Below are 24,732 nucleotides of genomic sequence, written 5' to 3' on the forward strand. Positions count from 1 at the left end.
ACTTTTCCTTCAATAAGACAATAAGTGGAAATGTTATCGCCTTCACTTTCAGATTCGTCTTTATAGGATTGGTTGATAGGGATTCAGCCTAGCATCACTGATGACACTTTGGCGGCTCGAAATAGCGCTGTTTGGTGTTAGATTATGAGCTCTTGGGCTTCCGTTTCATCAAGTTGTTTTATTTCTGTTGGGACATTGTTTGCAATGGGAATTTCTCCAGTTGCATGAGATGGCAGCTATGCTTGTGTTCTTATATCCTAGTGTTGACGCTGCATTTGATAGTTCCGATGTATAGGGGCAGGAAATTCTATAAACACTGGCGAATGTCAGAGGATCTCTTTGTTCTGGCCGAGTTGTATAATTGATTAGTTCACTTATAAATGTTCTTGAGGTTGTGAAGTTTAAACAGTGTTCCGATGCCGATGCGGTCCGTGACTTTGTTTATGTAAGGCAAATAGACTAGACCTACCACTGGCAGCTGTATCGTGGTCTACATCTCAAAAGAAGAAATACTCCACCTTCAACCAACAACGTGGACCAACCTAGTAACAGTGTGGACTAATTAGAACTAATTAGTAGCGAGCATTTGCATGTACACCAGGGCCATTGCCCTCTCACCGTCGACTCCACAGCTGTTCCCTCTGAAAATATAAATGCAATGAATAGGTAGCTCGCCAATCGTTCGTTGCTGAGACTTCAAGATATCTTTTTTCTTTGCAATCGCACATACCACTGATGATGTCTGCGGCAGTAGCGGAAGAAACGTTGGGCACATCAGGTTCCATTTGACCACGACTTACTGCCCGAATTTGGTTCTCTTCAATATGTGTATCTTTCAATTTTTGATATGTGGATTCTAATTATCTATTATCCTTTTTTTACCCTTTTACTATGTAAATAGCTTTATATTGTATTGTATTTCATATGACTTGTTTCCTATGTAATCATCATATGGAAATAAACTTATATTTCAATCACTCTTTTTAATATAGTTTGGTTTGATTTAGAAAAATAGAGTATCTCTGTATATTGTATGTTAACACCAATAAATAAAAACAACTTTTGGGAAAAATCATAATTTATTTAGTAAAATAAATAGAACATAACCCAATTGTTAAACAAGCATGTATGTTATTTGTCTTCCAAGATCGACCAACTTATCACTTAATAATAACTGGACTTTTGATTGATCAAAATCAACTTTGAAGACTGCTTCCGTAGGAATCAATACTTTATATTTGAGAGGCTCGGTGAAAGTTGGTATTTTTGTTGGCCCCACTAATGGATCTTCAAATCTCCACAACTGCAGTAATTCAGGCTCTGTAAAATAAAATTGAAATATAACCAAAAATACTTTGTTCATAAAGTTTTAAGGAATACACAAACTGTTTATTTTGAAGGTTGAATATTCATCTATATATTGTTCTTCCATATGAACTAATATACACTAAAGGTATATGATGGAATTGGACAATACTTGATGAAAATCCATAACTAACATATTCAAAAAAACACTTTGTGAACTTTTCACTAAACAGTTTTAACAAAAATGCAACACGTGTTTTGCCATACAATGGCTTCTTTGGGCGTGTCTTTACTGTAAAGACACGCCCGAATAAGCCATTGTATGGCGAAACAGGTGTTGCGTTTTTGTGAAACTGTTTAGTGAAAATCTCACAATAGTGTTTTTTGAAAACGTTATACATTAACGGATTAGATCATATTTTTAAAAAGTTGAAAGTGAAAGTAGCCCTCAAAACTTTTTGCTCGCTTCAACAAATGTTAGATTACCTTAAAGACAGGATATTGGAAAATGAAAAGTCGGAGGTAAGTTGTTAAGACTGTGACAAAAAATATATCAGCCAGACTAAGTAAGCCATTGAAATTTGTTTCAAAGAACACGCAGTAGATATCCGATTTCAGAGACCAAAAAATCTAGTGCCATATAACACACCTTGGAGGACGGTCATAGAATAAATGAAAACTGCCTGAAACTGTTGAAATCGGTAAGTGACACGAGATTTTTAGATGCTTTTGAAAATCTGGAAATACAGCTCCGGACTGAGTCACGGCCGGTGGGAGAAATCATATCTGCTTAAAGTTTGGGTCGGTGTATGACAAAGAAAGTATTAGAAAAAAAGGAATAGAAACTTTTGTTTGCAAAATTACGTAGTACAGATTAACCGGTAAATAATAAATTGATATTACTTACTTTTAATCAGTTTTGAATCCTTGGCAATCTTTTGGACTATTTTAAAATAACTGTCTCCGTCACTGATGGTAATTATTTTCGATAACAACCCATTTTGCGGAACTGGGTTGACGAATTCAAGTTTGATACCAGGTTTAGTGGAAAATAAAACAAACGGCATACCAGGACAGCATTCTTTCATCTTCTCAGACGCTTCTTCATCATCGGTGAACTTGACGACAACCTCTTCAACCTAATAAATTCAACCAAAAGAATTTAATATAAAAACAATTATATTCAACTCACATCTAAAGTATTAGCCAAGTACACACTATTGGCCTTCAGGACTTCAGCTTCATCAAATTCAAGTGTCAAAGCCAAGGCTTTCACTCCTAAATGCTCCATCTTTTCTCGAGTAGCTTGGACGAACGGCATTACTCTTTTCATATACTTTTTCAGTTCGCTCATTTTTGAAAATTCTGCAGATAAAGACTTGTTATCTGGAAGCGTACCTTCTTTCTGAAATTATTAAAAAAAAACAATTTTTCCAATCAAAATAGACTTATCCAATTTCTGATGACTGGCCAGTATTAATTGAAAAATTACATACCTCATAGTGATTTTTGAGGCATTTTAAAATGCAACTCTGCCACGAAGGAAAACTCTTAGCCACCCAGATGCTCACGACGTTAGGTTTCTCTACAGGAGCAGGGTTAGGATTGGTTTTAGTTTTGATTCCCTGTTGATAAGCTTTCAAATGAACTCTGAATGAATGAGCAGATTCCATCAGATACTCAGATGCCTTGATTTTAATTTCATCTATAGGGCCAACAACTGGCCAAGTAGCATTAACAACACTGAATTTCTGAAAAAAAATAAAAGTTGTACGCCTGGACTTAAATTTTGTTTTTGGTGTTTTCATAGTTGAATATCGGGTATTTTGATTAGTTAAAGTATTCCGAAATTATTATATTGAATTCCATTCAGTAGATTGTTGAATGAAACGTGTCTATACGATCAGATATTGAATTTTGCATCATTTGTAGCACTTGATAATATATAATGCCTATTTAAAAAATTCAGAAGAACTACTTTCAATACTTACATTTCCTATAAGTTCCCAGACATGTTCAGCAACATGTGGACATATCGGACAAATCAATATAGTTTGAACTTCAATGAATTTCAGTAGCAAATCTAGATGCATACCATCTATGCTAAGTTCTCTATATTTGTCTCTAATAGCTTGCATTTCAAAGAATCCTGTTCTCAAAGCCTCTTTAAAAAGCATATTTTCATAGTTCTCAGCAGTTTCTTTGATTTTGAAATTAATTTCATTTTGGAATACGTCATCACTAAAGTCATTGAAGACACCAGTTCTGAAAAAAATCATAATCACTTCATAGAGCTCAATTATTATTCCAGACTTTATTATTATTCTTCTGAAAATGTGTACCTACTTTTTATATTATTAACAAAAATGTAAGGCAATTTAAAAAAGAACCTAAAGAGGGATACTCTGTGGTTCTTACTCCAAACCACAACTCTTTTATTTTGAATAATAAATTTAATGGTATTTGGCAACTATAGATATGTGTCTCTGTAACGTTCTTTTTTGCTGAAGTGAAACATCTAATTCTAGCTTAATCATTGTTTAAAAAATGATATTTGGCAAATTCAACCAGTTGTAAAGCCAGAATTAGGAGCTCCAGAGTGGCACAATCTCGCAAAGATTGACAATTGCTTTGTTGTTAATTTAATTCTTCATAGTTATCAAAAGAGTGTTTTACATGGATGTGTTCTTGAATTAATTACACTTTGTCAGTCTTCAATTTCATCATGGACAATGACCAGCAGAATGAACCACATAGTATCTTTGACATTTTTTTGCAGTTGGAAACTGCATAATAATATAATTCATAGAATAATAAATTCATAGAAAATCTATTCATTAATTAAGGAAGTATCTAATTTGAGGAAATTAATTTGGGAGATGGACTTTTCAAACCAGTTCCCAACTGACATAATGTTTACTTTAACTATTTTAAATACAATAATAAAACATAGTTACATTTTGAAATTCCTAATAAATTATTGAACCTACCTATAAGTCGATTTATTTGCTAGAACTTCCTTAACCCACTCAATGAAAGTATAAAGCCTTAGGATGCCAGCATCAGCCATACTTTCTACAAAATTTGCATCTTCCACAGAGTCACCTGCATCAGCTAAAGATAACCTCATTCCATCAGCTCCAAATTTGTTAATAGCCTCAGAAAGGGTCAAGAAATTTCCGTCGGATTTAGACATTTTGGACGAATTAAGCATAAGATGCCCATTCGCTCTAACGCCTTTTGGCCATTTGTTTTCCTCCTTGGGCCACAGAGCACAGTGGTTGAAAATGAAATAGGTCAGGTGATTTTGAACTAAGTCTTTGCCCGATACTCGAACATCGGAAGGGTACCAGTATTCAAACTCACGTTTCATCAAATCGAGGGATTCCTTTTTGATTCCACATTTTTCGGGAAATTTGGCGTCTTTGAAGAAGATGTAATCCCAGACATCTGTGGTTAATTGTTCAGGTTTTATACCCAAAGCGTTGGATTCAGTTCCTCTGAAACAAGTTATGTGATTATTAAATGCTGAGTAACTTTCAATATTATAAGTTCTGGTACAGACATTTTTCATTTATTTTTTGTATGAGAAGAGTATTGAAGTTTTTACCGGTTTTTGTTTATATTATGTAGGAACTGTATGAATGCTTTTCAGGGTCACTTTCAAAACATTTTTTCATATGGTGAAAATGTTGTTGAAACTGACTTAGCTTTGAATTGAAGGGATTATTTTTTTAGGAGTGATTAATTTTTGGGAAAGAAAGTTTTTGGCTTTCTACTACTCCATCTTGATACAAAAAAAGGATGAGGGAATCTTCCAAAAAAAGGAAGGAAGTAATCAATTTGAAAATAAGTAACTCTATACATGGATGTGTAGATCATGCAAAGAAGTAACTTTCAGACACAAACTGAAAGAAAGTCCTCCTGAAACAGCTACTTTCATATAAACATTGAATTACACGAAAGAAAAAAATTCTTTCGAAACAAATACTTCTATATGAACACTGAATTATACAGAAGATACTTTTCTCTCCTCAGTTTGTATTTCAAACATTCGTTGTGGAATAAAAATCAGATATCATTCACATGAGTTCTACTTTAAATGAATGGTAACAAATTGCACTTACATGGAACACTGTCATCCTCACTTGTATACATCGATGTTTTGCCTTAAGACACTTGCCCCAAGGCTCTTCAGTACCAAATTGGATAACATTATAGAAAATTCATTCATTCATTCATGAATTACGATTTGTTAATGTCGCGGAATAAGCTTGATCTGCTTATGTCATCGATGACATTATAATGACATTCATTCACCTATTTGATTTAATCTCAGCCAAAAGGAATCTCATTTGAATTGAAGGGGTTATATTTTTAGGAGTGATTGATTTTTGGGAAAGTTTTTGGCTTTCTACTACTCCATCTTGATACAAAAAAAGGATGAGGGAATCTTCCAAAAAAAGGAAGGAAGTAATCAATTTGATGGTTTGCCTCGCATTTTTTGAGTGTTCTGTCCACAAATTTTATATATATATATATATATATATATATATATATATATATATATATATATATATATATATATATATATATATATACATGACATATGAATATGCCGATTTGTCATGTGTTTAATGTATTTGGGGAATAAATCTAACTGTTTTTACTCCGAAGAGATAGAGATGATTATTATTATCATAAGGAATTCCAGTACTAACTTGAAAGTATTTCCTTGCAGCAGATGTGCCACAGTGTAGTAAGCCATATAAATAGTTGAATCCGATAGAGACTCGATCAGCCAATTTTCGTCCCAAGGTAATTTAGTACCGAGACCATATGTTCTAGAACAGGCATGTTCGTGTAACCAGTTTATGCAACCTTCAAAATTTTTCCTAACTTCATCATGATAAGTGTTCATTTTCCCTAGAGCATGCAATGCTTGTTTCTTCCATTCGCCATTACCATAATCAAGGTACCATTGATCGCAGAGAGCTACAACGCATTCGTCACCTGACCGAGACATTACTTTTTTCTCGGGTTCATAGTAGATTTCTGCTTCAGCTTTATCAACTAGAGATTTTTGGATATCTTTCTTAACATCCTGAACTTTTTTTCCTTTGAATTCTCCTACTTCCATAATCTACAATATCAACGATTTAATAATAAAACATCAACTTATGGTTACATGTGAGCTTGAACCCATACCCCTTCGTAAAATCCCTTCAAATAAACCATCTCTTTGGCTTCTAGCAGCTTTTCTTTGTCGTTCTGGCTTTGGATTTTCAATAACTCATTGGCAGTTACAGCTGCTAGATTCCCAAGGCCCGGTACATTCAATATCGGTACTGGTTCGAAAGGCAGAACCATTTCATCTTTGATATTATATTTTTCCCTGAAGGCTTGCTTTTTCTTCAAATCTGTCAATGCTGCGTAGTCATCAGGTGAGTCAGAAGGAACACTGGTAACTACACCAGTGCCTTTGTCTTCTTTTATGGTTAGCATAGGCAACGCATATATCTTTTCATATTGCGATAATGGACTTGTTACAGCACATCCCAGAAGATCCTGGAAGTAGAAAATATTATTACTGGCAAAAAAAAACATTTCTAGTAGTGGAAGTTTTTGATGAAAGTGTATGAATGTAACGCTAGGGTGTTGGATTGTCTCTAGGACAGACCAATTATTCAGCTCCAGCTAAACTGAATGGAGACACAGTGAGTGAATACGAGATATAATAACTTTATTGGGCGTCAGGTAACTTAATCCCTCTGAATAGATATCTGAGCTCTGTTCCTAAATTATCAAATGAACTTCATCACATCTGTCAAATGAAAATTAAATAATTGAAATAACGAACTGATTTATTGCAATTAATTTGACGAAATCATCATCTGAGTTGAACTAGTAAAAAAATAACAATATTAGTTCATAATGTTATACATTTTGATTTTTTCTCAAATAATCTACTTGTTATCTTACTTCGGAATTGTATTATTCTTATAAATTACATTTGATCCACTGTATTGCATCAAGTACTACAAAGCACTGTACTACTTATATATCAATTGGGCTTGCCCGTGTATATATAAATAAATAAATGAAATCAATGAGGTTGCAAAGTAACTGTCAAAACCCCGAACATTTTATCAATTAAAATAGTCGCTAGCTTTGGATCCAGAGTGTAAGGCAGTATATTGATAACCAACAAAGTGGTTATTATTGAATGATTAATTTCCACTCTTACACATATCACTGAGCAGACATACATGTACGACACAAATATCGAAGAAAGTATTTATTTATTGTTTACTTGGGTGACTCAATAATAATAATAATAATATTTATTCGCAGAAAAAAAGAAAAGTTTTACATAATAAAGTACAAATGTGAATAAACAGCGGCAACACGGAAGCAATATGAATATTGCTTGTATGTGTTATGGCCATGCTGAAGCTAATAATGATAAAAAACAAAACAGAAAAATACATGAAGCAGCAATTATTATATACAATCATTAACAAATATTAGCATGGATATGTTCTGACATTTCGATAATTCATTTGATAGTTCATTTATATATACATACATATACACATGTATATATATGTATATATATACATACACAACATACACAAGTATATTATAAAATTGTGACACAATCGGGTTTACTTAAGTCAATATATGGTAGAAGTCCTAATCTGGTGCAATATTTTGAGTCTCTTCAGGTAACAAATTCCAGTTCTAGTACATATATAACAACACTACAAACACTCATATACATATGCACATGAATATTCATATAAACATATAGGTGCAGAAACAAATTCGAGATATATTTAAACTTATAGACATTTATACATATACACACACATATAAACGGGTATATATGCGTACGCACACGTGTATACACACACACATTGTGCCTGCAGATTATAATGTTATTACATACTATCTGGAAATATTTTGATTCACAAAATCTTTAAAAAATTTTCTTCCTCTGTCAAATATCCAACCTTTTATTTTTTTCTTTGACATTTTTAAGCTGTTAATATTCTTTGTTTCTGGTATGAGGTAAAGGCGCGGTCCCAGATAAGAAGCATTTTTTTGTCCTATAGTTTTTTCACATCTAGGTGTAATTATGCGCATATTTCTATTTCTAATATGATGAGAATGAATCACTACTTCTAATGAATTTTTTTTTCTTATATTATCAAATATACTCGAACAAAATAGTTGACGTGCATCAAGTATGCCAGATTCCTTGTAGAGTCTATCGCATGGGTAAGTTCTATTTTTATGTAGCATAATTTTGATAATCCTTTTCTGAATTGTCTCAAGGTTGTTCAAGTAGCAGTCATTCACCCCTCCCCACCCTATTATCCCATATGATATTTGTGATTCTACAAAAGCATATATACATATATATATATATATATATATATATATATATATATATATATATATATATATATATATATATATATATATATATATATATATGTATATATAATTATTCATCTTTACATTTTATATTTTTATGATTTCATATTTTTTTCTCTCATATGTATTGGACACAGTGGATATCCACTTCATTGTTATCTACTCACTTTGTCAATAAGAATAATTATTCTTGGACAATAATGTACAGTTTGATTTGATTTGATTCTTCTACTGGTTCAATAGACAGCCATTGATTGGCCCTTGCGAATCAGACAGTGTTACCTAACATCGATGGGGAAAGATCCCATGAACACACATATGTATTTTTAGAGATATGTCCTGTTGGAGAATTGGAATATATAAAGACAGAAATCACAGACCTCCCCTTCCATCTGAGAAAAAAGTTGGTAGCACCCTTTCAACGACGAGGCAAGCTAATGTCATTCCTATCAAAAAGTACTAAAAAATACATAAATTTTGTCCATTCCGGAGTTGAGAGGGAGGAGGGCTATATACCACTGTATATAGTCTGACTGCAATGAATGAAAAACGTTTTACCAATGAATGAAACATTCAATTTCTGACAAAATTAAGAAATATTGTTGGATTCATTCAATAAACTGAAATGTATTCTGTATTTCGTCTGTATATCAATAAAGAAAACAACTGTTACTCACTTGTCCTAATAGCTCCAAAACTACATCAAATTTTCCCTCAGTTTTTGTGAAACCCTGAAAAGACATGTTCCTCGCAGCTCTTCGAGTGCATACAAAAATATCTCCAGTTTTTGTTTCGAAAGCAATGTATTTCATATCTGGTCTCAACCAACAATTCGTCTGTCCATACATTGTTTCAGGTCGCATCGTTGCAGCTACCAAAAATACTGGCTTCTTTCCCAAAGAACTAAAATACGAAATATTTTATTAGGTATTGTTCATTTATTTATTTATTTATTTGACACTTTGGTACATTGAGTACATGTGCTAAGTCGTAATTAAAAAACAAAATAAAACTACAGAAGTTGAACAATACAAAAACAATAAATATGGTTCACGTCCACAAACTTTCACAACATAGAAGTATTATATAAAAAATCGGAGCAGCTCTAGCAAATACTCTCAAAATGTCATGAAAAAGTGTCGTGCAAGAATTCCTCAAGACTGTAGTAACACTTCTGTAAGAGAAGTTTCTTCACCTCAATTTTAAAAAGTTTATCTGACTCGATTTTCCTAATATATGCCGGCAAGTTTGTTGTATTAAATAGTGGGGAGCATCTAAAGTGAGCCGTTTTGTGTGAGGGGGTTCTTAAAAGTTTCCCATGACGGGTGTCTCTACCATGTATATCCGCGTTTGTGACAAATTCATTTATATTGTTACGGGCAAAAGTGACACACTTCAAGATAAATAAAGAAGGTGCCGTCAATAGGCCCTCTCTTAAGAAAATTGGTCTACAACTATCTTGAAAATCTATATTAAAAATTAAGTCTCAGCAATCTTTTCTGAGCAACAAAAACTCGTGGAAATTCCCTTGCACATCCCCAAGAAATGATATTAAAGCTGATGTGAGAATAAGCCATAGAAAAGTAGACTTTCATCAATCCAAAATTATCTAGAGTGTTTTTCAATTGTTTGATTGAGTAATATGCGGAATTGAGTTTATTGCAGACCTTCTGAAAATGACCGCTCCAGGTCAAATTTTCGTCTAAAGACGTTCCTAAAAACAAGACTTCACTGGAAGATCGAATACCATTTATTGTGGAAGAGTCACTGCTGAAATTTTTCCTAATAAATGATTTCATTGAATCAGATTTAGATTTATTCAGAATAAGTTTGTTGCGTTGACACCAAGCACTGAATTTATCTATTATTTTATTTATTTTGTCTGACAACTCAACTTCGTTTTTGTCGGCCACAGTAATTGCAGTGTCATCCGCAAACATGGTTATGTGACACTCAGAAAAGAATTCAGACAGGTCATTTATGAAATTGAGGAACAACAATGGTCCCAGGACAGAACCTTGAGGCACTCCTAGTTTTACATCTTTGGGACTTGATAAAATTCCATTGCAGCTAACTATTAGACTACGGTTTTCCATATACGATTTCACCCAGTTCAATAGATCATTTGGGAAACCTAGGCCTGCAAGTTCAATTATAAGAAATTCGGAAGAAATGGTATCAAATGCTTTTGACAAATCGAAAAAAAGTGTTACAACTAGTTTATTCGAGTCAACCTGTGTATAAATGAAATTCAATAAATGGTATGAAGCTGATTCAATTGATTTGTTCTTCCTGAAGCCATATTGGTTATTACTAAAAAGATTATTTTGATCCATGTAATTCAGAATTCTGTTACTAACAACTTTCTCAAACAGTTTAGAGAGAGAGAGAGAGAGAAGTAAAGATATCTGTCTGTAGTTGTCTACCTCAGTTTTGTCGCCTTTTTTATATAGAGGAAATGTGAGAGCCGTTTTAAATACATTTGGAAAACAACCTACAAAAAATGACTGATTCATCAAAAACAATAGTGGCTCGATTATAAGGTCTACAATTTTTTTCACAGTAACTATTGAGATACCATCAGTACCTGATGGTATCTTATTTGCCATTGTTTCCAGAGTACCTAGAATTTCTGTCTTTGTGAATGGGGATGTATCGAAGGGATACTGACCAACAGTATTCTTCGAATAGGTACAGGGAAGTAATACATTTTGACCAAAGTGCTCTGAGATGAGCAATTCGGCAGAAGATGAAAAATGTTCAAATGGCAACAAAAATAGCAAGGAGCTAGAAACGAAACCTTGGAATGGTAACATGTTAAAAAATATAATATGATTGTGGTTTTCAACAAAATGGATAAACATATTGCCAGAAGTCTGAGTCGGAGATTTGTTTTCCTACTCTTTGGCTTGTCGGAGATTCAAAACAGTCGAAAGTAATGATTGATTGATATGTTTATTGTTCAAGAATGAAATTCTTGTAACAAACACAATGTCATAAATAAATAGTAATATAAACATGAGTATTAAGATGTGAAGAATAAATGTATAGAATGTAAATTATTAAAAGAAAATATAAACTATATATACATACATATACAAAGGTTACATGACAAGAACTAGGACAACAAATAAAAATATGTTTTTCACACACAGTACAATCGCGATTTCCACACATTCTAAATTACAGGGCATCGTCAAAATATTCTTGTAGGTCATAATAGGCTTTATCACTTGATAGTTTTGTACATTTCTTTCTGAATATGATAAAAGTCCTTTTGATTTCAGTTTATTGTATATCCTGATTCCATTATATATCAACGAGTTTTGAACCAAACATGTTTTTGGAATTGGTAGATTCAGTTCATTTGACTGCCTTGTGTGGTATATGGATGTAGCTGTAGATTCATAGTTCTCCCTATTTTTATGTATAATTGACACGGTTTCCAATATAAATATTGGAATAACCATAAGGATTCTATGTTCTCGAAAAAGGGGTTTACGTGAATCCCGCCATTTCGCTTTACATAAGTACCTGATAGCCCTTTTCTGCAATACAAAAACCGACTGCATAATTTGTTTACTACAAACACCCCAAAAGGGTATACCATACCTTAGATAGGAGTCTATTAAGGCATAGTACACTACTTTCACAGCAGCAAACCCCAGTTCCTTTGAGATGTTTCTCAGTGAGAAACATCCTGATGGATTTGTAAAAAAATAACATTCTAATGAAAAGGAGCATTTTCTTTATACATATACTAGCGACTCGCCCCGGCTCCACACGGGTGCAATGCTGATACTAAATATACATATGAACGTGTGTGATTGCTGCTAATCATAAAGTTCTATATGGCGAAGCGCGGCTTACTACGCGCTATTTATAGGGGCCCCTGGGCCCCGGCCGGTACCGTTGCAATTGCTGTACCTGCATTTTAAATATGTAATATCTTCGAAAATATTCATTTAAATTACATGCACAATGTATTTGAGATACTTAATTGGATTGCTTAAAATCGCTTCATAAATAAGCTATTATTTCTCGAGGATAAAAAAAATTATTGTGAGTTATCCCTAAGAGATAGACATATACCATCTTGGACTTTTTTGTAGATGTTTTTAAGGTGTACAATACTGTAGTACATTTTTTGATCTATCTTGTAGGGTTCAGCCAGCGTTTGCAATGTAAGCACAAACAAATGCGTTTATTTATGACATCACATTAGAAACCTCTAAAATTATCAGCGAGTCTCTACTATATTAAGCATGTTATATACAATATAAACTATCCTCTTGAATCACTCTATTTATTAAAAAAACCCGCGTCAAAGGCCATTGCGTAGTTTTTAAAATCTAAGCATACATAAGGACAGACAGCGAGAAGCAACTTTATTTTATACTATGTAGTGATTATTCAAAAAATTTGACATGAGTTAGTTCAGAATTTCATAGTATAATATTTAAAATTATGCTAAGAAGTAATAGAGGAATTTTTTCACCCTAAACCATGCAACCTTGAAATTGATCACTGTTATTGAAAGTAAAATTTTATATCAAAATTTTTCATTCATTTAATCATTGTTTTGCGTTTTATGTAAATGTTTGGATTTCATTACAAATTTTTGGTATCCAGATGTTGAAAGAAAAAAAGATTTTTGTTTTATCAACGTTCATAATGAAAAGAAGTTGTTTCAGATGAGGCTTTCTTCTGGTTTGTATCTGTTATTTTTTTCACAGAATTTTCATTGATAATAGTTTATTTCCTTTCCTTGAATGGTGTCCATTCCTCATATATAAATTGAGATATAGAAAGCCACGACAATCATTATAATCTACATAAGATATAATATTTACCTCAATTTCGATGGATATGGTGCGATAATTTTCATTTTGATCAGAGTGTACTCCTGTGGACCAACCCCTTCTCCCGAAGAACGATCATGGTCCATACAGGGCTGACCATCTCGAACTGAATAGATAGTGTATCGTTTTCCGAACTGTATTTTATTCCTTTCTTTCAGCTTGAGAAACTGCCATCTTATAAATGAATCATAAAATTTATTCGCTTCAGTGGTTATGAATGTTCTTCTCCAGTCGGTCTACATCAAATAAACATTATTTTGATTTGAAAGTTTTTAATTTTTCATTGAAATACATTAATCACTTTTATTGTTCTTCAAAACAATAATCGAATAACTGTTTAGCAAATGAAAATTTTGCTAGAAAAAGAGTACTGGCTTCAATTTTCATTGTGTAATTAAATGTATGCAATTGAACGATCATATTGAAATTTTGAAAGCTCTTCTTACATTTGACAAGCTGCGACAGTTTTATTAAATGTTGAGTACATTAACATAATGAAAAAATATTAAAATAGTTAAAAGTATTTTTGAGAGACAAATTGATAAGTAAAAGAAAGCTCAAGTAAAATTAAATAATAAAAGATGGAATTTACAGATAAATCTGAAAAGTAAATATTATTATCATTAAATATTAAAATTATTCTCATTAAACCTAATACCAATTACTAACTGTTATGATACCTAATTTTTACCTGGATTTTACCTGTAATTAATATGTAAGAGAGTAACCAACGGACTGTTTGGGACCTTTGTGGCTATTCGTAGATATCATTAATAGTTTTTTGATTTTTGAATTATCGTCACATACCATTGTCTTATACAGTTATTATGTATTCAGTGAAAATATTTTATAGTCAGCAGGGCACATTAATTTGGCATTTATACCATTTGTTTTTTTTGTTCGTTTTCTTGAAGAGAATGAAATATTCTTAGCAGACAAGTGGGATTAGAATGTTTCTGAATGAAAATTTGTCGCCGCTCCACAATGTCAACACAGCTTGTTGTTTTATAAGTTTGGTGTTTATATATGAAACTGTTACTTTGAACAATCAGGTTTGCGTCACTAATCATCGATTGCAAGGATAATTCCGTTCCTGGGGGCCCTCGAATTTTCAGAAGATATCAAGATCATTAAGTCTATTAATTACACAATGTCAAAACAAACAGCTTGGAATGATGAACAATGATATAGCTATTTAGAATACTAATGTATATAAGTTGGAGTTCTTTATTATTTATGGGGTAGTTTATTAATTTTTTGGTGTTATTTTTGATGTCAACATTCATTAGCCTCATGTACTGGGTTGGCAATGTTAATAACTCCCGAGCCACCTAGGGATCATCATAGATATTCACAGTCCGTTAGCCATGTAACGTTGCTGAATCATCCCAAATTCAACTAGATGAATTCTCTCGAGAAAAATATTTAACTTAGGTGAGAATCGAACTCACGACCTTTTGATAGTGAGTTGGGTGCACTACTGCTACGCTAATTCACCGCTATTTTTTGGTATTGATGGTGAATTAGATACAACCATCTACATAGTTACATCTAGATAACTATATTATCATTATGATTTATTTTTAGGAAGATATTATTGCAAACCTGGATTATAAATAGAACTTTTAAGAATTTGGTAAAAATCTGATAATTGAATGGTACTGATTTGGAGGGAAATGAGAACCCGTTTTGTCAATTATTTGTTTCTAATGATAGAAGATACTTTGATTCAAAAATAAATAACAGTAGGCGAGAACTTCAGAGTGAAATCACCTGAAATTTTCAAAATACTTGGAGATTCTTAGCAAAACTTTCACTTGTTAGACAAAAAAGGAAATGATTCAAAAATTTCATTTTTTGAAGAAAAGTCGTCATTCTTTCTAAAATGTTTGTTTGTTAAAAAAATATGATTTAGGATGCAAAAAAACTGTTTTCAGGGGGTACTGTTTCTCAAAAAATGTTATTTAAAACTTTTCACACACCACGTAAAAATTTAGTTATTTTGCATCAACCATTGAATTTTTCAGCAAGCTAAAGCGTTTATAATGACCCCTCTTCGAAAATCGAAACTCTTTTGTTTCTCCCTTTGTCTATACTGCCTGACATATTGTACATGTAAATAAATGGCCTCGTTGAAGCCCTATCAGATGTGTTTCGACAACTTTCAACATATTGAAATTTTTTCAAGATTTTCAGCGATAAATTTTGGCTAGATAAAATTTCAGAGACCAGCTTGATAACTGATTTCATTTTCAAATATGAACTAGAGACTATAAATAACAAACAAGTGTCTTAACACGTTATAGCTTTTCAGATTCACAAACTAACAATTTTCATTTTTCATACATACATGTAATCCAAATCTGTTAAGATCTTCAACTGCTCTTGGAGGGAAATAATCGAGCCAATACAAAGCATCAGCAAAATTTGGTATTTCATCATCTTTCAATCCCAAGCTTTGCATAATTTGCCATTGATATATAGCGCCACCAGTTTTTGCAGCAACTTTACTCTGCAATAAAAATGAGTAAATGTTCTGAATGTTCTTTCTAAACGAAATAAAAATGAGTATATGAGTTTTCTTGATATCCAACAGTCTAAAGTTCTCATGAAACATGTCTGTTACAGTTATTTCACCTTTTTTGATTTGCTTTTATCTTTAGGTATCCTATCATCTTCCTCAACTTCAACTTCTTCTTTTTCTGGAAATTGTGGAGGAGAACCATACAATTCAATCTCTCGCTTCAATTTATCAGCACATGCTTTGATTGGCATTCCAGTGCAATGAAATCCAAAAGGAAACAATACCTACAATTTAACGACATATAAATGAATCAAATAGTGTAACTATAAAAAATTTGTTTCTTATCTGCATAAGAGGTATTCATCTGACTTAAAGAAAAGAATAAGTTTATAGATACATGGATAGATTTGGAGCAGGTCTAACACTGTCTAAAAAAGTTTATAGTGAGCTTAAATTAAAATATACTACCTATATGTACAAGTTAAAATATCTTCATAATTTGAGAGTCATTGATGATTTTGATCATTTAACTGAAACATAAATAAATAATAAGAATACTGACTAAGAAAGGATAGTTAGCTGAAAATAAAAATTATATTCAGCAAACAAAAAATCTGAAAAGAAATTACAATAAAATAAAAATTAAGCAAAAAAACCGATAATTGAACAATTTAAATGAAATAAAAAATTGAAAGATTTCAGTCCAAGTTACTTCACGACGTTTCGATTGTTAGCGATATTTATAGATCATTCGAGTGCTTTCACCTATCCACTCGAATGATCTATAAATCATCTCTCGTAGAAATAAATCCAAGTCACCACCCGAAGACGATTGTGGACACTAAAAATCGAAATGTTGTGAAGTAACTTGACTTAAAATCTTTCAATTTTTAATTTCATTTCAATTGTTCAATTTTCAATTTTTTTTTTGCTTAATTTTTATTTTATTGTAAATTATTTTCAAGGTTTTTTTTATTCATTTATATAACTTTGATTTTCAGCTATTTTTTTAAATTTTATTTGTTATTTCAGAAATTTCAAATCATATCATATTAGACAATGAAAGTCCGAACTAATGAAATTCACCATGAAACATTGTCAATCAACTTCAAACAAATAAGAATACTATGGGAGTATGGTAGAAATGGCGCATACCATTGGGCTGGGGTCAGTTCTCATATAGTCTCTCTTCCATCAAGTAAAAACAGTTTTTCAAATAATTGAAAATTAGATTTCATAGGTACCTCATCAGGCAAATTGTTATAAGCATTATAGTCAAGTGATTTAATTGGCTGATAAGCCAGAATTTTAACGAAAGAAATCTTTCTAGTGTTATAATAACGGAGGTTTCTCTGACCCTCTGAGTAGTGAAAGAATTAATTTGCTTGTGTACTTCCTATTGTGTAGTTTGGTGGTAAAAATGATGTTTTGTGTTTTCGCACAATTCATAATTATGTTGTTTGCTGAAAAACAATGTTCAACATTAGCTTTTGGTTTTTAGAATTCTCTTTTCAGACTTTATGAATGAGAGAAGTGTCATTTGTGAGCAAGATATTTTTTTTGTTCCAACATTTGTCTGAATCGTTAATAAATATTGCAAATAGTAGTGGACTTAGAATCAAACCTAATGGCGCACTAAGTCTGGATAAAACAGAGGGAGAAGTAGTTACTTTGGAATTGATTCAAGAGGTTAGATTCAATAAGGGTCAGAGATACACAATAGATTCCATAGTACCACAATTTCTTGAGGAGTATGAGGTGTGATACACATTTAAAGGCCTTGGGTGAATCGCACATGATATTCAAAGTGTTGAAACTATTTTTAATGCCTTCAACTCTTGAATTCATAATTTTAATGATAGCTGTGTTGAAGGGTTTATTGACCATGCTGATCTGCAGGTTTTTATGCCAGCCATGTCTCTAAAATCGTGGTAGACATAATCAAAAGCGATGGGGCAATGGACGAAATGTTCTAGTTATTCTCAGAGCACATAATAATAACTACCACTACATGCTATGAGGACAAGAGCACTTCGTATGTGTCTCTGCAACTCAAATCTATCTCTAAAAGAGTGACTGGAGGGCTAGAAAAACTGAAGTACAAGGAATTGGGAAGCTCTTGAAATTTCTGTAGTTCATGAGCTTGATAACACGCTAATGATTAAATCAAATTATAATTTTCAGCAATACCCACAAAAAAATTATTCACTTCATCAGAAGTTATTTGATTTGAGAGATTTAATTTCTTAGGCTTATTTGTTTCATGATTTACAAGTCTCAAGCTTGCCTTGAATATACTTGCTGATAAAAAAAATCTCTTCACAAGCACAGTTTTGCATATTCAAGATTTATAGAGGGTTTATGCAACACACAACGAGAGCGTTTATGGAAACTTGACCAAAACTAAATACTAAGAACTATGCCTAGAAAGTTGGTCAATATTTATTTAAGAACTCAGATCCAAATTAAAATATTTACAGTTAAAACTATTCTGAGAAATTTCATAACGATAATTTCAAATTTTTATCTAAAGAAAAAATGAATTGTAAAATTTAATTTTTTTTTCAGTTTCAATTGAATTATTTTGGCGGTTTAGAAAAATATATGAAGAATAATTATAGTTATGTGCATAAATCTGATGTTTCTTAGGTGTAGTCTTAGTTACTGGGTCTAGTTATTAGGTATTGTTGTAAAACTCACTATCAGTCATTTATATACCAAGGCTTTAATATGCCCTTTGTGATATCATACATTGTCTTGATTGCTGATGGTTTGTTTCTTATCGTAATTAGTTGCTGGTTCACAAGTTATTTCTATTGTTTACACAGAAGACGGTTTTGAAATCAACGAATTGAATATATTTTTGTCCCTTTTGAAACTCACTTTTTTTCCTCGGAGTCTCTGATACCTAGATGCGAATTCACATTTTGACAAACTAAAGGTATGTCCCAAATGCAATCGGCCATTCATATAAGGATAAGGAAAATTACAGAAAAATTTTTCATTTGGACTTTTAGTGGAATCAGGAGCATCGATTTCGTGAATCTTTTCACTTTTCCATCGTTCTTGGACATCTTTCTCAATTTTAAGCAAGTATTCAAGTTTGAATGTACCTTTCCTTTCAATACTAACCTAAAATTTTTTTATTTTATAGTATTTTGATAATCACATATGAAGAAATACTAACCATATTTATGAATTGAAAGGTGTTTTATGATTTGTTAAATAATATAAATTTAATACAAAATTTTCAGGAAAAAATTTAAAACATAGTCAACATATGCGCCAACAGCGCACAGAAAAGAACAATTTTGACACGACAGTTCGGACCAAAGAGTACACCTCAGAGTAACAAATGTCTTATTACTAGGTTAAATCACAGACCATATTCTGTGGGTGAAATTCATATTTTCTATTTCTTCTTCTCTTTTCTTGAAGTAGTCAAAGAGGAAAAAACATTAGTCAACTGCGCTTGGACAAGTAACGACCATCCAACAAGAGAGAGACAGAAAAAATACATTAAGTAGTGTTGTAGAAGAATTAAAAAACAGTTTGGTTTTGGTGTTTCATTGTTGATTTTCTCTGTTATCGAATTGAATAGTGTTGGGCTGAATAGTATCTCACTTTTCATATTGAGATAATGGAGAACGATTCTTAGCGCCAATTTGCAGAGACCTATAGCACGTGGTTTCGTCTGGCGCCACGTCGCTTCTATTGTTCACATAGAAATAGAAAAGACGCGGAAGGCGGAAGAGATGAAAGTCTGCATCACGTCTCCACGCGATGTACATTTTATTAAATCGAACTTATTGTGAATACAATTGGATGTCATTGAAAACATTTTCAAATACTCGTTATTGTTTATTTAGGAAACTGCATACCATGCTTGATAGGTTTACGAGATCAAAAAATTCATCAATACAATAAAATGTAAATATCTCAAAGTTGAGTCTGTATGAGTGTATGAAGGAAAAGGCAAAGATGTTGAGAAATATTTAAAAAAGCACACTGATTCTTTGATAATTTTAATATTTTTCTCTATCATAGTGTTGTTTCTACAATAACTTATATATTTTTCTCACAAAGTTGCCCTTTTCTCCTCTTTGTATTCAAAAAATACTAAAATCTTCTATATCTTTATGCTCCGTGAGTTGTTATCGGATGAAAAACATATTTTTAACTTTTTTCCCACACTTTGAGAATCATACATGTCACAACCCATTCGTTCTCGTTTTCCGTCATCGCAAAAAAGTTAAAATATTTGGATTGATCTTTCTTAATAAAAATTTGAATTTTGGACCAATCTGAAAACTTTCAGATCGTCATAGCTCTCGGAATCTAGCTTAACTTTTGTACCTATTGTAACCAAATACATGTTTGGATATATTATGAAGGTTGATGCCTATAAAAATAAAATAAAAACCACTAACTTCAACCATCCATTCCATAACCAAAGAAAAGGTATTTAAAAAAAAATAAGAGAAAAATCTTTGGCTTCTAATATAACCTACAGATCTCATAATTTGTGTAATCCAAAGGGTAATTAATGTCGACTTATAACCTACAGATCTCATAATTTGTGTAATCCAAAAGGTAATTAATGCCAACTTATAACCAGAGTTTTGATACATTTCCAATAGTTGTTACAGTGCTAAGATTAGTAGCTGTACTATTCAAAACTTCAGTTGCACCTTCCAAGCGCCAATGTGTCAGCCCCTCACCTAGACTTGAACTTTTCATATTTTATTTCACTCCAGTTGTATTAATTTGGTTTTCATGTCTTCATTTTTCAAGTTTATATTTGTAACTAACCTCACTAAAAACTTTGTGAACCACGAAGTGTCATTTTTCTGAGCCAATCATTAGAAACAAAATCTTCTTGGGTGATCCAACCCCTACCTTTTAGCACCCACTTCACTGAATGAATAACTGAGGAAGAAAATGAGCTTTAATTTCCTAGAAAATACATTTTTGAGGTAGGAAGTCATCAAAATCATGAGAACTGAAGTTTCCAAATGTTTCAATCATTTACCACTTTCATCAAAATTTTTGCTGAGCTTTATTGAAATACTTCCTACAAAGTTAATATAACTTTAGATGACCTGTTATTTTTTCTAGAACACTTTTAGGAGCTGGCCCTATTGCGATAACAGTTCTAGTACCAGGAGCCACTTGCGTTTGACCTGCATCACGAATTACACTTGACAATACACCAAACTCTTTAGCACATTTGTCCAGTGCCATCATTTCCTCTTCAGAATCAATTCTCAGTGCAATTTTGGTTCCACCTACAAAAATATATCAAACAGGTGTTGGAATACCAAATTTTGTACAGCTACAAATTAGTTATAAACTAAAAAAGAATACTGACCAAACCTCATCCAGTTTTTTACCACCTTTGGATTTTGTTTCAAACATTTCACATAAGCTGCTACAGCAGCATGACCACACTGAGCAGCAACTTTTCCTTTCTGCATTTTCAGGTCATTTCGTACTCCAATTATTAATCTATACTCATCTGTGGGAACCTTGAACTGAAAATGATAACTTCAGGAATGTAACGTTGAGATCAACGAACAATATGAAGTTCAACTAGGATATAGAAATCTCAAGTTAAACTTATTTCATACCATAAAAAAACTCCACATAAATAATTAGAATATTTGCAACTGGCTTAACCATACCTAACCTCATATTTATCATCCATTCCATTTATCCAGATTTCCTCTTTGGGCTTATGCTTCAATCTGGTGATAAAATATGTTGTAGCAGCACCAATAAACGTCCCCATACTGAAGACAAAATACGAATTACTTGTTACTAAACCCATAATTGTTTAACAAAATTCAGAGACTCAATATGAGTCTCCCCGGGATGTCGCGAAGATTATTTGGTCACACACATTTCCATTTCACTCATCATTCAAAGAACAGTCTAAAGTTGGCTGCTAATGTTATAATGGCAAAATTTCCGAATACTTCCGAACGATCAGTAGCGTACACAGAGTAAAAGAGTAAAATTGATATTTTTTATGCCATGAATAAACTTGTGAAGTTTCACAGATGATCTTTGTATATCTCCCTTCAAAGAGCGGAGCGCGAAAATTCACTCATAAATAATATCATATATTGAACATTCTGTACAGTAGAGATTTAATGTATACAGAGTTATCAAAATGAACGCTTTAAACGAGAAAAACAAAATTGATTGTCATTGTTTATGTTTACTATATTGACTGATTTCCATATATAATTCAGTTCCTTATATAATTTGCGCAAAATTTAGCAACTGAAATATATAGAGAATCATGAAATAACAATAGTAGAGAGCGATCACTCTAAAAGAATAAGTTTACAGGGTGAAAAAAAACTATGTCACAAAGCAGTAAACTTTTTTTTTATTCAGTAAACCTATTTTCCAATCGAGTATTTCAGAGTGGTTGCTTTCTACTACTGTTATTTCATGATTCTTTGTATATTTCCGTTGCTTCATGTGCAGAGTATACAAGGAACTGAATTATATATTATGGAAAAAATTTCTCGTTCCATGTGTTTATTTTGATAACTCAGCATACATCAAATCTCTACAGAATGGTCAATATATGACATTATTCCGGAGTGAATTTTCGCCCTCCGCTCTCTGAAAGGGGTATACAAAAAGGTATCATGTTTATTCATAACATAAAAGGTATCATTTACAACGTTCGTTGTAAATATTCGCCCCAAAATATTCGAAAATTTTGGCAGCTAACATTAGCAGCCACCTTTGCACTGCTCATTTTATAACTGAGCTCTGTGATTCTGAGCTGTCTTCTGGAAGTTTGTTACAATGGAACAGCAGCGCACGAATTGCAGCAGTCTAGCTTCAGTTCTCAAATAAAGTGTATTTTATGGGCATGCGCTTTCGAATGTTGCCAACTGCCAACTGCCAATTATTTGTTGGAGGCTGTGACGCAATGAAAAAGTTACACTTTGACACAGCGGATGCTCCTCTACGTGACTCACAAATTGTCCGAATTCTCTTAGACAATGTTAGTTGAGATTATTTCATGTCTGAAAAATGATCCAAAAAATGAGGTTTATCTCGAATTGATATTGCATTCTCAATATAAACTCAACCGTATTCAAGTTGGTTTCTCTAACTTTTCGCCCTCGCAATTCCGGGGAATATATTCTCACAGTGGATGTTGTAATGAAAATGAAATTAATGAAAATATGCTCTCGGTTCCACATCTCCAACATACAATTAGCTGATCCTCAATTCAACACTCTACACGCCATTGATCCCATTTTCTCAAAGTTTGCAAATTTGTTGAGAAACAAAATGATGAGCATATGGGAAATGTTGATTGTGATTTCATCTCTTATTCTCCTACTTCATTCTTCTGCTCAAGCTATGTCTTTCTAGAATGATTTCACCATAAGTTTCTGGAACTTGAAGACTTTCCTTATAAAAAGTCCATTGATCCAGAAGACAAAACACTAAGTGAAAAAATGTTCACTAAAACCAACGCCAGTGATAAAAGGAGACGTTACACCATTCATATTTCATTTAAACCTTATTTCGATCAAATTTCCAAATTCATCTCAAATAGATCATCGCCGTATTATTTCCTTTCAAAGGAGGCTGATCTCTCATTCATATTCATATAAACAATTTTTCGAATTTATCGAACCCAACTCCTCTACAAGAATACTTTTCATTATATTGCACATCATTGTGTTATCAACCCTAATAGTATTTTGATGAAGCTCAGAGTAATTTTTGATGTTTCCTTTAAATCATCTAATGACAAATCGGTAAATGATACTTTTTTCAATAGATCCCAAATCGAAAAGGGATCTTGCACTATTCGTCTCAACTTCCGTCTCCACTCTGTTGTATTTGTTGTAGATTGGAAAAAATGTCATGAGGTTTATTGACGAACCAATTCAAAAATATGTTCTCAATACTGTTACCAATGGTGTCAAATCGGCTCTTCATCTTTCGATAATGGTTCTTCTTCATTAAACAGGAAAAGAGCGCTATCAATTTCTCTTGACAACAAAATGTTAAGACGACATTTTTTATGTAGACGATATAGTGACGTTCTGAGATTATCTCACGATGTCATATTCTGTAAAGTCCCAACTAATGAAACTACAAATCAGTTGAACATACCTCACTACCGTTAGATTTTCACGACTGAACAACAGTTCGGTTATTGGGCTTGCAGAGAGGATATATAGGTATTCAAGTTAAACCATTGGTAGGTCTATCAATGCACCAAAAGAACGATTCTTTGAACTTTTCAGAATCTTCCATCAGCTTAGCTTTCTCTCACTACATACACTTTTAGAAAAAAATCATCATTCAAGAAGAACCAAAAGACTTGGTTGGTATGATATTCCACTCTCAGACATCCTCAACATTTAGAATAAATATAAATCGAAATCGCTCCGTCTCTCTTTGAAATTTATTACTGCCTACTAATTCAGGTGGTAGAACTTGCGGATACATAAAAAAGTCATATGCCCCTATTGTCTATGTTACAATTATTTATTCCCCAGCAGATAAATTCGCTTTTTTGATTTGTGCATAATCTAAGGTGCCCTCATG

The 24,732-nt window shown here is 32.5% G+C and overlaps 2 protein-coding genes across 2 annotated transcripts; both read right to left on the reverse strand.

Annotated features, from left to right (window-relative positions):
• Positions 1-1,060: 1,060 nt before the first annotated feature.
• Positions 1,061-19,474, reverse strand: LeuRS (Leucyl-tRNA synthetase). Its single transcript, XM_023172139.2, has 14 exons — positions 19,322-19,474; positions 19,018-19,266; positions 16,248-16,418; positions 15,961-16,122; positions 13,602-13,846; positions 9,426-9,651; positions 6,514-6,873; positions 6,027-6,448; positions 4,296-4,805; positions 3,297-3,570; positions 2,802-3,056; positions 2,498-2,710; positions 2,213-2,444; positions 1,061-1,320 (listed from the first exon to the last, which is right to left on the reverse strand). Exons 1-14 carry the CDS (start codon positions 19,322-19,324, stop codon positions 1,115-1,117), a joined length of 3,528 nt encoding a protein of 1,175 aa, XP_023027907.2. The 5' UTR covers positions 19,325-19,474; the 3' UTR covers positions 1,061-1,114.
• Positions 19,475-21,064: 1,590 nt separating this feature from the next.
• LOC111515811 (peptidyl-tRNA hydrolase 2, mitochondrial) lies at positions 21,065-22,064 on the reverse strand. The gene is made up of 3 exons (XM_023172043.2): positions 21,824-22,064; positions 21,506-21,668; positions 21,065-21,422 (listed from the first exon to the last, which is right to left on the reverse strand). Exons 1-3 carry the CDS (start codon positions 21,962-21,964, stop codon positions 21,217-21,219), a joined length of 510 nt encoding a protein of 169 aa, XP_023027811.1. The 5' UTR covers positions 21,965-22,064; the 3' UTR covers positions 21,065-21,216.
• Between the last annotated feature and the right edge of the window lie 2,668 nt (positions 22,065-24,732).

Source organism: Leptinotarsa decemlineata, unplaced genomic scaffold (genome assembly GCF_025532065.1).
Source record: "Leptinotarsa decemlineata unplaced genomic scaffold, Ldec_3_MD MMD2_tig00026328_RagTag_RagTag, whole genome shotgun sequence".
Classification (NCBI taxonomy): Eukaryota; Metazoa; Arthropoda; class Insecta; order Coleoptera; family Chrysomelidae; genus Leptinotarsa; species Leptinotarsa decemlineata.

Bases quoted from the DNA above. Each gene is read 5' to 3' on its own strand.
- LeuRS (XM_023172139.2), bottom strand. The intron at 3,571-4,295 runs GTAGGTTCAATA...GATTTTTTTCAG, and splicing joins GCAAATAAATCGACTTATAG to AACTGGTGTCTTCAATGACT. The intron at 1,321-2,212 runs GTAAGTAATATC...TTTATTTTACAG, and splicing joins GGATTCAAAACTGATTAAAA to AGCCTGAATTACTGCAGTTG.
- LOC111515811 (XM_023172043.2), bottom strand. From the start codon at position 21,964: ATGGGTTTAGTAACAAGTAATTCGTATTTTGTCTTCAGTATGGGGACG. The intron at 21,669-21,823 runs GTTAGGTATGGT...TATCATTTTCAG, and splicing joins GAATGGATGATAAATATGAG to TTCAAGGTTCCCACAGATGA. The intron at 21,423-21,505 runs GTCAGTATTCTT...ATATTTTTGTAG, and splicing joins AAAAAACTGGATGAGGTTTG to GTGGAACCAAAATTGCACTG.